This window comes from Anoplolepis gracilipes, chromosome 16 (assembly GCF_047496725.1).
Source record: "Anoplolepis gracilipes chromosome 16, ASM4749672v1, whole genome shotgun sequence".
Classification (NCBI taxonomy): domain Eukaryota; kingdom Metazoa; phylum Arthropoda; class Insecta; order Hymenoptera; family Formicidae; genus Anoplolepis; species Anoplolepis gracilipes.
Window position 1 is genome coordinate 478,712 of NC_132985.1, and position 16,558 is coordinate 495,269.

Consider the following 16,558-nt stretch of genomic DNA (forward strand, 5'->3'; position numbering starts at 1 on the left):
CAAAATGCCTTTGATCGCCCTCGACTAACGATTAAAAGGGTTACGTTTACACTCGTGGTGCGTCCTACGTGCGACGTATTCAACGCGGTCGCCGTCGTGTCGCTAAATATAAAGCAAAGAGTCACCCCATTTGGGGGAGGAGAGAAGAAGACTGCGGAATGTCCTGACATTTAATATTCTCGTAGCAGACGCACGCTTTACGAGGTCACGCGGGATCCGTCGGAATTTTCGACAATATTTTTAAAAGACCACACACGCGCGAACTGCATTTCCGAGACACGACGACATCGCTTTTGCGTCGCGCCGGAAGTCAGCTGAGATTTACGGAAACGAGACTAGTGCGTAAAATCGCGAGACGAAATCGTAAGAAACATCATACACTGCGCGAGATTTAATTTCGTCGAGAAAATATTGTCGAAATGCAGCATCGTGTAGGAGTCATTATATTTATATTATTGCAGATCGCGAATAGTATCAAGAATGCAATGCGAAGCAATATTTAATATTGCTAGTATGGATAATTAAACTCCATGTCAAGGAAATATTTTGCGAGATATTATTTTCGATTTTGGCAAAGTAATTATAAATATTATCAACATTAAAAGAATAATATATATAATATAATATTTTAATTATTATGAATTATACATTGGAGATTTTCTCGTACTTCTTTACATATGAAAGTTTTGAGTATTAATTAAAAGAGAATGAGATACAAAGATATTTTTAGAAAAAATTTCAAGCGACGTAAATACAGGGTATATCGATATATCGATATATAATACTAATGTAAAGTACGATTGACTTTCTGAAAAATTGTTTTCAGTAAAAAATTCAAATCATGAAATGTTTAGAAAACTCTATTACATCGATTTACATAATGTTCGACGTACCGTTAAAATCTACACATGTTAAGTTTCTGTGTTACACAAATTCAAGCGTGTAACATTAATATCGGAGATATCGTAATTTGAGAATAAGAAAAAAAGACATCGTGCAAAGTGTGTCATAAAATTCGAAACTTGACAATAAAAACATATTGATACTGCTTTGCGATTTGCAATACATATATAGTATTCCACTTGATTTTTGCATATATGTATAATACTTTTATATATGTATATGTATAGTAATATTATATAAATACATATAATTAAATTTTAAAGGATATTATCATATTTAAAACAAGTATCGGTAAAAATATAGAATATATATTTTTACTTCTCAATAAAAATATAAATATAATTTTAATCAGGACTGGATACATCAAATAACTTTTAAATAATTTTGAAATTATACTAAACATTATCAAAACAAAATCAAAATAAATAGTAATTTAATTATGTAATCTACTCTATAAAATATTGTTAATCTAAACATTTTGTGTGAATCAGCAATCTTTAAATTATTTCTGAAAAAAGTCTTTTTTCAAATATAATAAAAATAAATCAATAAAATAATCATAAAGTTATATTTATATAAATTAGACAATTTTTAATAAAATTTATATTTTCTTCAAAAATTAAGAAAATTTGATTCCAGAAAAATTCATTACAGAATCTGTCAAACTTTAATATAAATTTTTCGATTTTTATTCAATGAAATTTCTAAATATATATTATAATATATATATATATATATATATATATATATCGTAATTTAAAGATACTGAATCATAACGTAGTAGATTTTTTTCAATTATAATGGGAAGCAGGTAGACTCACCCTGTTTGAGACTGTGTCGAAATCCGCGCGCTGCTTGGACGGCGTTTAGACACAAGTTGCACAGAACCAAGGAAAAAACGACAGCGTAAAGGCACCTTAAAGCCACATCGCGCACGAGACCCTTCTTCATGGCAGTGATCATGGTCTACGAGAATCGTCCAAAGTGTTCCTCGATACGACCAAACAAAGGCGATCATTGACAAAGGCACTCACATAGTCCGCAGATTCCTCAATGGGCAAAAAGAAAGGAAAATTCCGAATCATTCAGCACGCTTGTTATATCGCCTCTTTTCTTCGTCATTCATCGAAACGCGCCGTGTCTTATGCCATGTCGATCGTTTTGTAATATCACAAAGCTCACACGAAAATCCGATACGCACTTAACAACGCATGGACGTTCGTCGTCGGCGATCGAATCTTAAACAGCGCGGTTTGTAATTTTTACCTGACAAATCGACCTCGTGCGTCTCCTCTTTCCATGCGACAAGCTTTTCAAAATAATCCTTGCACTCATTTCACCGTCATGAACATCTTCGGGGATGTCACGTAAATCACTTTCACCGTCGAGCACAATTTCTTTGCACATACGTACGATTACGACACGCAGGGGATTCGAAGCAACGACTATCGATTAAGCACGTTAATTTTTACGTGCATTACCTCCTTTCTTCACGAAGAAATATATTCCGACGAAAATTTCACGAATAATCGCGACGCGAACTTTCCTCACTCGCGCGAACTTAGCATCGAACTTGTCACACACGTCACGCGATGACGTTTAATTACGCCGAATTTACACAAGAGCGAAGAGTTTTATGGCGAATTTTCCACGCGTTCACTTGTTGCTTTCTCGACGAGAGCGGATCTTTCATCAACGCACGTGTGTCGCCCACGCTTTCTACATGTAACGAAAAACACTACACTTTGCGATGCGCACTTACAATTCGTAAAACTGTAATTTCTTTGGCACGAGAAATTGCGCGTGCAAGAGGGAAAGATCACAGACCGATCAACACTTCGATGTAAACATCACGAGCGTCGCGAGTGAACTGAGCGAAGGAAGCGCCCAAGTCACCACCGAGCATTCCCCCACCCTTTCCCTTACTAACGCGCCGCGCGCGAACTTATGGTAGGTGGATAGATAAAAACGCGGGACTACGTGAGACAAAACTTTCTCGACGGTGCTTTTCCAAAACAATTTCTGTGCGCAGGATATTTTTTTTTTTTTTTTTTTTTTTTTTTTTTTCAGAGAAAGCTTTTCGTACAGAACAATTTTAGATTGTTATATCATTTCTATCTGCTTAAAAGATTTCGAACGTTGTACATGATATATTAATCGACTCTCTAGAATTTTAAATATAGAAAAATTACTCTAAGGTTCTCTCTCTTCCTCTTTCTCTCTTTCCCCATCGTTCTTTTATAATATGTATTCTTTATTATGTTACGTTTTTATTTAATCTAATATGCGTGTTATATTTTTAAGATTTAATAATTTATTTAATCCTCTATACATTCTTTCTTTTGGAAATTTATTGATAACGCACGACATATGAATTTTTTATATATTATCATCAGTTTATAAATATTGAAAATATTTAATTATAAAACATAAACATATATAATATAATAAATGTATAATATAGTATATAATATAATATAAAAATATAATATATATATTATACAAATGTGTCTACAAAACTCTATCAATATCTCTGTATATGTACTTTACCAAAAAAATTCTCTTTTGTAATTTTTTTAATAAATTCGAATTTTCGGAAATTTGAGATTATATATTAAATTGATATAGGAATGTAAACTTCCTGGAACTGAGTTTCAATTTGATTAAATAACATATTTATTTATTATAATCTATCTTTCTATTAATTTATCGTCAATTTTAACTCAATGTACATAGAAATCTTTTATTAAAACATTATTACACATTTAAAAAAAGTGTATTAAAGGTAATTGCATCACGTTTAAAATTGTGTGTAATATAATTTAGTATCTGTAAATATTTTGCACGAATGAGAGAGAGAGAGAGAGAGAGAGAGAGAGAGAGAGAGAGAGAGAGAGAGAGAGAGAGAGAGAGAGAGAGAGAGAGAGAGCCATTAATCATAATATTAATATTACCATTTTGCTGCTTTCTCTGCTAATTATCAGTCATGTAACGTGTAACGTTGCATAGTGTTTAGTCACCGATATAGCATGTGTAGATTACTTCTATCATATTATATTCTTATACATATATATATATGTAAATATATACATATACACGCTCGTCAATTTTGATATATACATATACATAGACTGATCTCTTGCATTACTAAAAAAAGGAAAAAAGACAAAGAAAGATATTCCTATGAGATATTGTTTATTCCTTCTACTTATAGAAAGAGAGACATGACCTGTTAAATATCCCTATCTCTTTTATTACACGTTGTTGTGTTGGCTAACCTTGCGAGATGTATGTATACATCCTTATATGTTCATCTCGATACTTCTTGGCCTCTTTTTATATTGACATATTTATTTTCGTTCCGAATCTGACTGTTGGAGTTTTCTATACTTTTCGCGTTCTTCAAACTCGAATAATAATACACAAATATAATCACGGAAGTATCGAACGTGAAATCAGACAACCGTCTCAATATGTCAATGTCAGGTAATACGTAAAAATAATCGCGTTTGCGTTTCATATACTTGTTGCATCGCGATATACATATATATATATATATATTAAACACGCGCATGTAGAATATAAAATATATAAATATTAATCGCGCAATAAAATGTCAGGCAATTATGATTATTAATCGATTCTCGGTGAGGATAATAAAGTTTCAATGTGAGCGATATCGAATTTCGTTTCTATTTCTCGTATCCACAAAATGTCGTAATATTCAAGTGTCCTTTGTACGTCACTCACGCAGCGTCGCGGCGATCGGCTCGTCTCGTAACCATTCGGCTCTTTTCGGGCTACCATGTTTAGCTCTGCTTCGAGTGCTAAACTGCCTGTCGAGTCCGATCAGTTATGCCGGATACGGAGCTTAGGAGCACACGTATATAAGTGCATACTGCCGACCGTCAAAGTTTTCCGTATTTTTCGCGTTCTTAAAAAGTGAATTATATACAAATACGATCACGGGAGTGTCGAACGTGAAATCGCGCGATCGTCTCAGGGTGTTAAATACAGTGTGATGTATAAAAACGATCGCGTTTGTTCGTAAAGTGCGATGTTACGTCGCGTCGCGTACCTGTTGCGTCGCGATAAAATGAAAATTTCGCGAAATATCGGGATCGGGAGTGCGAATAAAGTTTGCAGCGACCGTTAATAATCAGTGTGTGTGATATTCGCGTGTGTATCCTCAAGGAAGTTGTGCCGGCAGCAGAATTTCAATCGGAAGGTGCGATTTTCGATGAAACAGTTCGGCGAATATATCGGTCTTATATAAATTTTATATAAATTAACCCTTACTCCGTATTGTTATTTTTGCCACCTTCTAACTGTACAGGTGGGTCAGTGTATTTTCGATAAGTTTGTTAATATGTAAAAAGTATTTTAAAATATCTAAAACAATGTATATACCTTCTTTGAACATTCTAAATGAAGACTAAAATAATAAATTTGAAAAATAATTTACTTAAATATATTATTTTATGATTATTTGTTTTCGAGAAATTGACGTTGTTAGAAAAATGATCCATCAGTACGGAATAAGGGTTAATTTATTGTGCCATTTATTTGTTTTAGTTTGGCGTTATTGGCTTAAATATGTTTAAGCGCATCTTTTTCCAGTACATTTATTTTTCCACGATTTATATGTAAAGAAAAGAAATTAGTGTATTCAAACAAACACAACATCTATAAACTCATTGCATTCGAGATGTGCGCCGTTATTTGAACCGTGGATTCGGTTACTTCTAGGAACTGTCCCATAAATCTTACCAGCGAGTCGGCTGAGCGAGAGCGAAATGAGAGCGAGCGAGATAGCATTAGTCGAGCGAGGTATTCCACGAAGTCAATTATCCTGATTTTCAACGTCGATCAAATTTGAGATTTGCTCGCTTGAAAAACCACTTTTATAACCAAGATAAAAAGATCGATTTTATAATTTCGAGGATTTTGATGATTTTCTTCGATAAAATGCAAAATTTAGTATTGATAAAAAAATATATTGTACAACAAGCATACATATATCTTATTTATATAATATAAAATATTTTTAAATTTATATAAAATTTAAAATATTTAATGAAGGAAAATTTAAGAAGGATATATACGTAGTATACACATATTGGAATTGTTTTATCTATTGAAATTATTTATTTTCAGAACTGAGGTCCTTAAATTTTCCTTGCTTAAATATATTTTTGTTCTTTTGATATTTATTCAATCGTTTCTTCGATATATATGTCTTAAATGAAAGAAAGATAGGAATAAGATTAAGATAATTAATAAATAAATTACTTCATTGATATATAAGATTACTAAAGTTCAGTTTAACCTTCTTTAACAAAACAATTAATAATTGTTATTTATTATATTTTTAGAATAGATTGGTGACAGCGTAGCACAACAGTAGAAGATACAGTGATCCAGCACAACAAATAGAGTAAATACAACGATCCAATACAGCAGCATTCGGTGAGTGAAAAAATGATACATTTATACATTAATGATTAATTATTTATCTAGTAATGACGTCATTGCAGCATCTTCTTCAAATTATCATAAATCTGAAAAATAGTTTTTTTGAATCTTTCTTTTTTTCAACAAAATTCTTTTATTTTTTAGGGTTGTAGACAAAATTATAATTCTTCAGAGAGATATATATATATTAGAGATATACTGTGTGAATTGAATTTAATATATTCATGATTAATTATTTATCTAGTAATAACGTCATTGCGTCATCTTCCTCAAATTAATATAAATCTGAAAAATAGTTTTTGTTTGTATTTTTCTTTTTTTCAACAAAATTCTTTTATTTTTTTATGGTTATAAATCAAATTATAGTTGTCGAGAGAGATATATAGATACATATATGAAAGATATGTATTGGAGATATACTGTCTAAATTGAATTTAATCTATTTAACGTATTTAAATATAAGAAAATAAATATGTCATACAATTAACATATTTAAATAATAAAATGTGACACGCGCGCAACTCGCCATTCATTTTTATATAAATTCAGATTATGATAAGGGACGAGGAACATTGAATAGAGGAAAATTACAAACACATACGCGAGTGTAAGTTTTTAAAATTTTTTTTACTAAAGAAACATATTTCAATAACGAACACACACGGACAAATCAGTGGTCGAACTAAATCATACAAGATTAGGTACTTCTCTATTTCTTCCTTGCCTCTAGAAGGTTACAATGCTTGGTTATCTTTTTTGTTTTGAATATATTATAGGATATTTTTACGGAGATATTAATTAGTGTTCCTCTCTTTCGGCTTGTTAAGCGCTGAATTATTTTATACCAAGCGGCTCCAAGTTGTTCGCTCATTGTCATTTTTCAACCGCTCGATCGCGTGATCGATCGAAGACGCATGTCGACGCTCGTTCGCGCTATTGCTACTCGTTATACAATAATTCGCTATCGCTATCGAGTCCACCTGCAAGGATGCGTCTCGATCGTGATCGCGTGATTCTCGAGCGGTCCATCTATTGCTTCGTCGCAGAAGTTAATATGTATTACTCTGCTCACGCGAATTTCCACGTTCTCCATATAACATACTTTAAGCATACTTTAAAATTTAAATTATTGCTGAGCTATGAAACTTGCAATTAATTTTACTTCTCAGTCTTATTTTATTACGAATTCTTTTATACAAGTTTTTTGCTTATTTTTTTTTTTTTTGACAGACACTTGCATGACTATAATTTAAATGTGAATTGACTAAATTTTCATTGAGCGACACTTATTCATGTGTCATCAAAGAATATTAAAATTTAATTTCTGCATTAAATTTCAAACAAATTATTAAAAAATTGTATATGTAATTTTAGTTAAAAAAAAAAAAAAAAAAAAAAAAAAAAAGGATTTACATATACGTACCTATATTTATATTTTAATATTTGTGTTATTAAATTTACAAGACTGAATAACAAAAGAGAATTGTTAACGCAAAATTTTTTTGTGTCACTCACTCAAAAATATACTCTGTAATAAATATATTTGATTTTTATTTTAGTAAAAGAATTGAAAATTAAAATAATGATAATAAAATAATCTTGCTTATATTTTGATCATTATAACAAGACAGAATTTTTGTAAAGATGATAAAGATAATGTAAGATAATTTTAATATACATATGTATATATACAAGATACAATAGAACAATTAACAATGTAGAATCTAAAATATAGTCGAGAATATAGGCAAATGAAATATTTAGAGATTCAAAGTCGAAGCGTAAGGGAGAAGGAGAAAAATGGAAAATTGCGAATAAGCATTCGAGTACTCGGACGAAGTGGTTGAAAAACCGTTGGCGATGTCGACCCGTCCATCTAGGGGACGGACAAGTCAGTCGAGTGTGTGGACGAGTACTACTCGTTTATCTTACTCGAACGACGCGCAATTGCAAAATCGATCGGTTATCGGAAATATGTAATCTGTAATGGCGGACGTTAAAAACCGTATGAAAGTGTGTATACGACGTGTGAGTTTTGTGAAACTAGTCTTTCGGCTCTTGGGCAGTTTACGCTCCTTTTCCCCTTTCTGATTTCTTGTCACACACGTGATATGCGCGATCAGGTATCGATACAACGAGTAAATAACGTTAACGGTAACGCGCGTACTTACATTAAACGTCGGTCAGTCGACTCTTCGCGCCAACTTCTCTTCCGGCACTTCTCATCGGTCTCTCGTTTAATTAACGGCGATCTGCGTAAGAGCGCATGTACGACACGTGATATCACTCCGTGCAACGACAAGTAAAAGATTCGTTAGACGATCTTTACGATATCGTTTAATAATCTTTACGATATCGCGCGCTTATTACGATCCTGCGCGCGTGCTGCAATAAGCTCTTATGAATTTATCTATGTCATATAGATTTCAAAAATTATTTTCTGCACGTTTGTATTACATGATCGATACGTATAATACGATATATATAAATTCATCATCATCAACAAAAAAGATATAATTAAGAATTGTAACCATAAAAGAAAAATTGATTAAACTTTCCGATTGCTGAAAATTTGTGCGCGGTATTAAAAATAAGAAAAGATATATTATAGTTAACGTTAAAAAATAATAAAAATGAAAATTCGATATCTGTCTACATATTTGTACTTTATCAAGTTTTGCTTCGTAATTACAATTGCACTGTATAATATTCGGAACGCGCAGTGATCGCAGCGCGGTTATTCATTTGCTTCAGTTATACGTTCCTTTCTGTATCGAAATCTAGCTTTACCAAACGGTTTACACTGAAAGCATGTAACACGATACAGAGTATTTTCTATAGGCGAACTCTATCAATGAACGCGATATTTTCTTTATTCACGTTTGTAGTTTGGGATCTTGCGAGACAACTCTCGTAAGATCCGCGTGAAGCTGTTTTATCGCCGTTTCTTCAAAGTATCAGGAAATAATATTTCTCTCTCGTCGTATTACTCGTCGATTGCGAATCGCTCTTGAGATAAACATACAAACGAGTCCTCGTTCTCTCTCTCCTTTTCTCTCACTCTTTTCAATTGCATACATGGATGCACACGTAACATACGTACAACAGACACGCGAGCTTATTTATTTCGTGCTAATATTATAATCGAGTCGAATCCTCGGCAACTGCTATAGAGATACAAACTATAGAGCGTAATATGTAACGTCGGTACGCGCGTGTACAGTACAAATTGTCGCAAAAACTGGATTCTACAGGACTCGCGCTAAACAATTCATTTTATTTCATTAAAAACGTTCCATAGTTAATATACACAAATCGTATTTTTTATGTCGATATCATTGAAATTCTTCAAATATGTACATTGACTCGATAGGAAAATTCTTTTGATTCATCTTATTGTTAGATTTTTGCAATTATACATGTGTGGATTTTTCTTCACCTCTTGAATTCCCTGATTCTACATATCTCGGAATATCTTTGAATAGATGTGCATCTTTAGATTTTATCATTTATTGAATTTCTTAATGAGTCCGCGTGATTGCGCGATAGTAGATATGTGTCTAAGAATTTGTATATTTATAGAATAAAGATGATTGAAATAAACTTTGTCATAGCTATTATATATGAGGTAACTTGTATATCAAAATAAGAATAACAATACAATACTGATACAATTGTTCAATAATGATTTGCAACTGTTAAACGGTCTTCTTTTTCAAATATTAATTCTTAGTATGGTAAGCAGACTCTTCTTCTGTCTTTATTGCACTGATTACTCTTGCAGGTTATAACATTTTTTTTTCTTATAAATTTAAAAAATATAAACAATAGCACATGAAAAAAAAAGTCTTACGCATAAGATATGTTTTTTTTTTTTTTTTATAAAATGATAATTTTTTAGAATTATGTACAGAATCTGTCATGGATGAATGACTTATTCATCTTCAGATGTTACCCCTGCTTAGCTAATGCAATCTCATTTATATCGTTATTTATATCTTCCAGATAATAATTGATAATATCTTACATACATCATGTTAAAAGAGTGTATTATTTCAAATTTGATTCCTCGACTGATGACAAAATCGACAATCTTTGTCTCTACAAATGCCTAGCATTTTGTGCACAGTTTTTGTTCTTTGATATCTTTAAATAACGGTAATATCGATTCATAGGGCGCAATCATCTTTATTTTTACTATCATTGTCATCGTTGTCGATATCGTCATCTTTGTCGTTGACCAACGGTGATAATGACATTTCTTATTATTTTATTCACTAGCTTGAAAAAAGGATCTATCGCTTGATGATAAATTTGAACTATGAATCCTGTCGAATTTTTTCACAATTTTTGCGACACTGTTAATACGTATCAAAGAATGCATCGCGCTTGATACGTCTCGCGGTTAAATATACAATATACGATGTAATAATAAGATTATACAGATACGTAATCATAGTAGTAAAAAGTAAAAATTGTATGAAAAATTATTGTATATATTGTTTCCCATTACTTATTGTTACGTCGTGCTCCATACTTTCGAAGTCGCGCACGCAACTTTTGATCCCATTCCTTTTCTTTTTTTTCTTTTTTTACACCTCTAATAAAATAAACGTATTTCTTGTCTTTGAAGTATTTTTTATGAGAATAAAATATTGGGAAATAATAAAATTTAACAAACCAATAACATTTAAGATGTAGCGCTCTTACAACTAAATGTAAAATATTATAAATTTTCTAAAGCTACATCATTAAATATATAATATCTATACTATATTGCAATTTTATTAATTTCTGCGAGTAAATTACACGCTATTAAGAGTTATTTCTTTGATTATTTAACGGTAAGAGCTTTTATTGAAAAATAAGGAATACTATTTCTTGTTTCCCGATCAATCTAGCGTTCGATCAACTTCGAAAGTGGAACGTCCAGTTATAAATACGAACACTATGATATCGTATTACATGTACGATGATCTCTATGATGGTCAATGTTCTTGATGATGAAGATACGATGACGTGCACGACTATATAATGAATAACGAACGATATGCTATGTCCACAAACAGCTGCTCTCAAACGGAGCCGAGATTTTTCCATTTGTATTTGTTTCGTTTGTATATTATTGTTTAAGTTTAATTTACATCAGGTATATTAGTGAATAAAATGTTTAGTAATAACGTGCATAAAAATTATCTTTAGCCAGATTCATCTATCAAGTCTTTAAAGAATTTCATATTTTCTTCATATCATTCAATTTCGTGATTTCAAGAAATATTTATAACAGTGCATTTTTATATTTTTTGTCACGCTCTCTTTTTCTTTTTCTCGACGTAATTTACAGTCAATTGAGTACAATTACTTAATATAAAAATATGAAAAGTTAATATTTAATATATACGGATCTTATTAACATAAAGTTTGTAAATATCAAAAGATTTAAACAAGAGAGTGGAAATTTTATTTAAGATTGACAAGGCCGTTAATGCAGCAAAAAATATGGGAGTGTTATGCTGAAGACTCTTTTGATGGGAGTATTTCCATGTTCTCAATGGCGATCGTAATGACCGTAATGATGCTAAGATGAATTCTGTTCGTTACGATGGCTCGATTATCTTGCAGGCGTTGTTCACCATTGACAATGAGATAAATCGTCTCTAAAATGGCTTTTTATTGTCGGCTTACATTTTTTTCGCCTTAGGACATAAACGTTTTACCGCGCTCGTGAAAATACTCCCTTCGTACTAACTAACTACTCATCACTAATTTGGATCAAATAGATTTTATATCACGCGTGATTTCATCGCGCCAGTCGATCGTCTCGATCGACTTCTATTTCATAGTTCCATATCGCGTAATATTCAACATTTGAAAGATTTTATTGAAGAGTGAAATCGAGTCATCTATTTCTCGAAAGGATCTGGCGATGCATAGATTGAATATTTTACGAAATATTAGGGGACGTAATATAAATGTCATATTTATTAATTTATTAATTTTGATGTTATTATATATTGGTTTAAAATTCAAATCATATTAAATTTTATCTAATTGTCAAGTAGCAATGATATTTTTTTTTTTTGTAATTTTTAACATGTAATCGAAATAAAGATACAACGTGTAAAACTGGCTTTTACGCGTGCAGGACAGATTGCTTCTTTACCAGATTGCGATTGACAGAAACCGCTTTTATCGTCATTTTACACGCACACGTGTTCCATATCGTTGGGTAATTACATTTACAGTAAAGTTACTTCAACTTTGATCGATAACAGAACTACAATTTAACAAATTATTCTATTCGCATTTATTATAGATTCGATATGCAATATTCGGTTACACCAATTTATTTTAATTACTTTGTGTTTGCAGTTTTCTTTAAATATTCCAAGTAATATAGTCTTTCTTTTAAAATAATTGAAATAATTAATAGCGTGAAAAACTTTTGATTAAAAATAAAAATGCATTGCCTGATCCTACCTGAGAGATTTTCATCTTGTTTCTCGTTATTCCCTACCTCGCATTATCGCTATTATTATCGCTAATTTCTAAGGGCACAATCACACCATACGCTCGTTCGTAAATTCCTCTGTCTTTTCAACATCTGCCTATATTGTATAGATTTATCTAAGTTTTCTAAACTTTCAAGAAATACAAGCGCACTGCGACATATTCTATATTCTCATTTTATGAATTTTTAATTAATAAATTTTTGCACTAAAACGAGCTTGGAGATCTAATAAACGAAGGACTCGTTTAGTAAATGCGATAAATTTTTCTTAGTATGAACAAGTTGTAATGCAGGGTGCTTTCAAGTTTTCTTCAAAATTATCACGATTGAAAATAGAAGAGAGAGAGAGAGAAAGATTATAAATGTTTTTTTTTTTTTTTAATTATCTATAATATACGGCGTATTGAAATAAATGAATCGATGTTTCCATCTGCATTATATCATAGGTAGTATGTATAGGCTTTCTCACCCTGCATTAATAGAAATATGTGTATTTATTAAAGAAGAATCTCTATTTTATTTCGCAGAATGTTTCATGAAATATCGCACGATGTAATGTAACAAGTTACATATAATATAGTCACTTTATCCTATACATATTTTTACGCGAAATTTCACTACTAGATTTCTCTCATATCTTCTAAATTGTTAGAAGATGAGTATTATGTGTGTGTGGACACTCCCAAAATTGTTCCGCTTTTAGCTTAAATCTTTAATTGCCTCTATCAGGTATACGTACATTGAGTTTGAAAGTACACACGGTATAAACGCGTCTCAACGAATCGGCGCACTTTTACTAATCCGTTGAGTTCGGTTGAATTATGCGGATCATTTAAAAAGTTTCGATATGATATACATATAGTGAAAGAATTCAAATTGACAATCTCCAAACAGAATTTATGCGTTGCTTAGATATGCAGGCTACGATATGATATTAATTTGATATCCATATAACTATTAAATTATATGTTTGTTTCTGGAGTCGACGTTCGTCGTTGCATTGATAATTTGAAATCAGATATACATATCTTGTGAAATTTTTCATGATAATTTCAAGATTATTATATAATTATATTCTCACACATTTTATATAAAGATATTAAAGATATAAAAATTAAAAAAAAAAAAAAAAACATTTTACATAAAAAATAAAAGGATATGTTTGTTGGACAGAGAATTTGAGATATTTTGATTATTTGATAATTAGTCCGATCATTCTTTTCATTTTTTGGGCGTATTTAGATCGGCAAATGCTGTGCCGCACATGTTATTGTGTAGCGATATATTAAAATGTAATAATTTATACTAATTGCGGCGCATATATATATCCGTTGGACGACACATTTTAACACGATAATTACGGCGATTCCTTCCGCTTTGTTGCGTCGAATGCGATGACTTGATTACGTGCATTTATCATATAATTTTTTGACGAAGAAATATTATTGGATAAAGAAACATTTGTATAGACAATTGTCAAATTTCGCTAACACACGTGTTAAAAATTTCTGTTGCTTTTGTTCATTGAAAAATACATTTTCATTGATGTGGCATGCACCGCAATTAAATAGAAAATTAATAAAAGATTTTGAAAAATGTCATTGATTCGACTTTAATTAATATATCGAAAAAAATGAAAAGAGAAAGAAGTTTGAAAATTTCCTAAAGACTTTTAATTATTATCTAGAGATTTTAATCATCGCTAATAATTGTTTACGAAGATCTAACAACTCTCATCGTGAGCTGTTAAATTAATTAGGATATAGCATGCTCTCCTTCAGATTTAAATTCTACTAATATCTCATACATTTCCTCTTTCACTGTCCTGAACATGGCAGTTTAGCTAGCTTCCGTGTGTCCGAACCCGACAATCGGAATTTTTTACCTATTCGCTTATCCTAATGGTTTTTGAACCACAAAGGATCGCGAAACTTGTCTATTCGCGTTTACAGAGACTCACACGATTTCGAAAAATCAATCTTTGGAAATCAAATAAATAAAATTTGATAATAAAATTATTTTGTCGAATTTTATTTATTCGATTTTACTGTCTATATTTCAAATATAGATAATAACATTTATCTATATAAAAGTATCATAAAAAAAAAAAAATTGAAAAAAATAATATACTTGGTAAGAGTATATTCACAGTATTATAGTACTAATCGTGTGATCCCTTTCCGTTCTTCGCATTTTCTTCCTCTTTCTCTCTGATTTTTTCACTCGCACGTATGCTATCGTCATTCGTTCGTTCTCTATATTTTAGATCAAGTTTAAATCACCTCCGCATGATCTTCACACATATACAGGCACACTCTTCTAAATCCTCTTAATCCTCAAACAAGCTACATTTCCGTCAACTCATTTCAGCTCAATTGCCACAGCTGTTGTGGTTTATTAAAAATGTTTGCATATATGTATATACTATACACATCACGGATTAATTTATCATTATTATTTAATAATTTGAATTGTGATAACGTTATTGAAATTGTGATTGATAACATTATTGTTTACATTCTCCCTATTATTATCATCTGATGAATTAATAATTTTAAAATTATTGAATAATAAATGTTGATATTTATTAATATGAAGAATATACTGTTGGATCAACGATCGAGCATGTGGCCTGAGCTGAAAAGGGCGAACATGTTGAAAATATATATCGCGATCTACGGAATAATGTTGGTAACGAGGAACGTTGATCAATCGCACTCTTCTGATTTACAATCCATCAATTCGAGTCGTGAAAGTCTCAATCGTGGTGGCATCGAATAGCACGTGCCGATCGAATATATTATGTTGCACGCGATTCACAGAAGCTATACAAAGGCTACTTGGCGATTCAGTGAAAATGAAGATATTTTCGATGTCTCATCGTGTATACGTAAAATCGGCGACATATATTCTGGATATGTTTATCGAGATATGAAACGGTATTGGGATGAGCTATCCAATTTCTCTTTTACAGATGTTATTGGTCGTGATCAAACTCGAATAAATATTGCCAAGTGCGAAATGACTTGAAAATGATAAATTTGCACTTTAACTTTGAGGAATGCAACTTCTCGAGACATTTTACACGTGCTTTTTAATTGTCATCGAATGTCTCAAGATCACAACCAAAATTGACCGTTTTGCTTTAACGTAAAGGTTCGAGGTCATTACTGACAATCGCAATTGTTGCTCAAACAAAGAGCGTCACCTTATTTACGTTCAAACGTCGTGATAAACCGACCGATTATTCTGTCGTTCACCGTGACGCTTTTGCCTGAAGTTTTGCGTTAGAGTCGCGAAACTAAAACTTTTCATAATATATATATATATATATATATATATATATATATATATATATATATATATATATATATATATATATATATATTAATGATAAATTCTCTTTCTCTTTTCCTTCCTTCACTCCGCTCTCACAGTTATAACTTCTACAATATGTATATGCTCTTCCTTTTTTGCATTCGTAATCTATGGAGACGGCACAAAGCTGAACGGCTAATGGTAGATACAAGTATATTACAAGTACATGTCCGCGAAGTATCCGCGCACTCGCGCTTTGCCGACATAAGAGCGAGAAAAGAAAATAATTGTCTTCGTAAAAGGCCAACCGAGATATCGGTATAGTCGCCGTAAGAGGATAGAATTTCTTCA

The 16,558-nt window shown here is 31.5% G+C and overlaps 2 protein-coding genes across 4 annotated transcripts in view; one reads left to right on the forward strand and one right to left on the reverse strand.

Annotated features, from left to right (window-relative positions):
- Nucleotides 1–2,784, reverse strand: part of Wb (wing blister) — a 142,578-nt gene extending 139,794 nt beyond the window's left edge. For both annotated transcript variants that reach the window (XM_072907827.1, XM_072907826.1), the window contains exon 1: nt 1,725–2,784. In XM_072907827.1, the coding sequence (XP_072763928.1) occupies nt 1,725–1,866 (142 nt within the window). In that variant the 5' untranslated portion in view covers nt 1,867–2,784. The remainder of the gene's footprint in view (nt 1–1,724) is intronic.
- Nucleotides 2,785–4,738: 1,954 nt separating this feature from the next.
- Nucleotides 4,739–16,558, forward strand: part of LOC140674375 (uncharacterized) — a 204,455-nt gene continuing 192,635 nt past the window's right edge. For both annotated transcript variants that reach the window (XM_072907852.1, XM_072907853.1), the window contains exons 1-3: nt 4,739–5,239; nt 5,479–5,733; nt 6,279–6,372. The gene's annotated coding sequence lies outside the window, so the exon portion shown is untranslated. The remainder of the gene's footprint in view (nt 5,240–5,478; nt 5,734–6,278; nt 6,373–16,558) is intronic.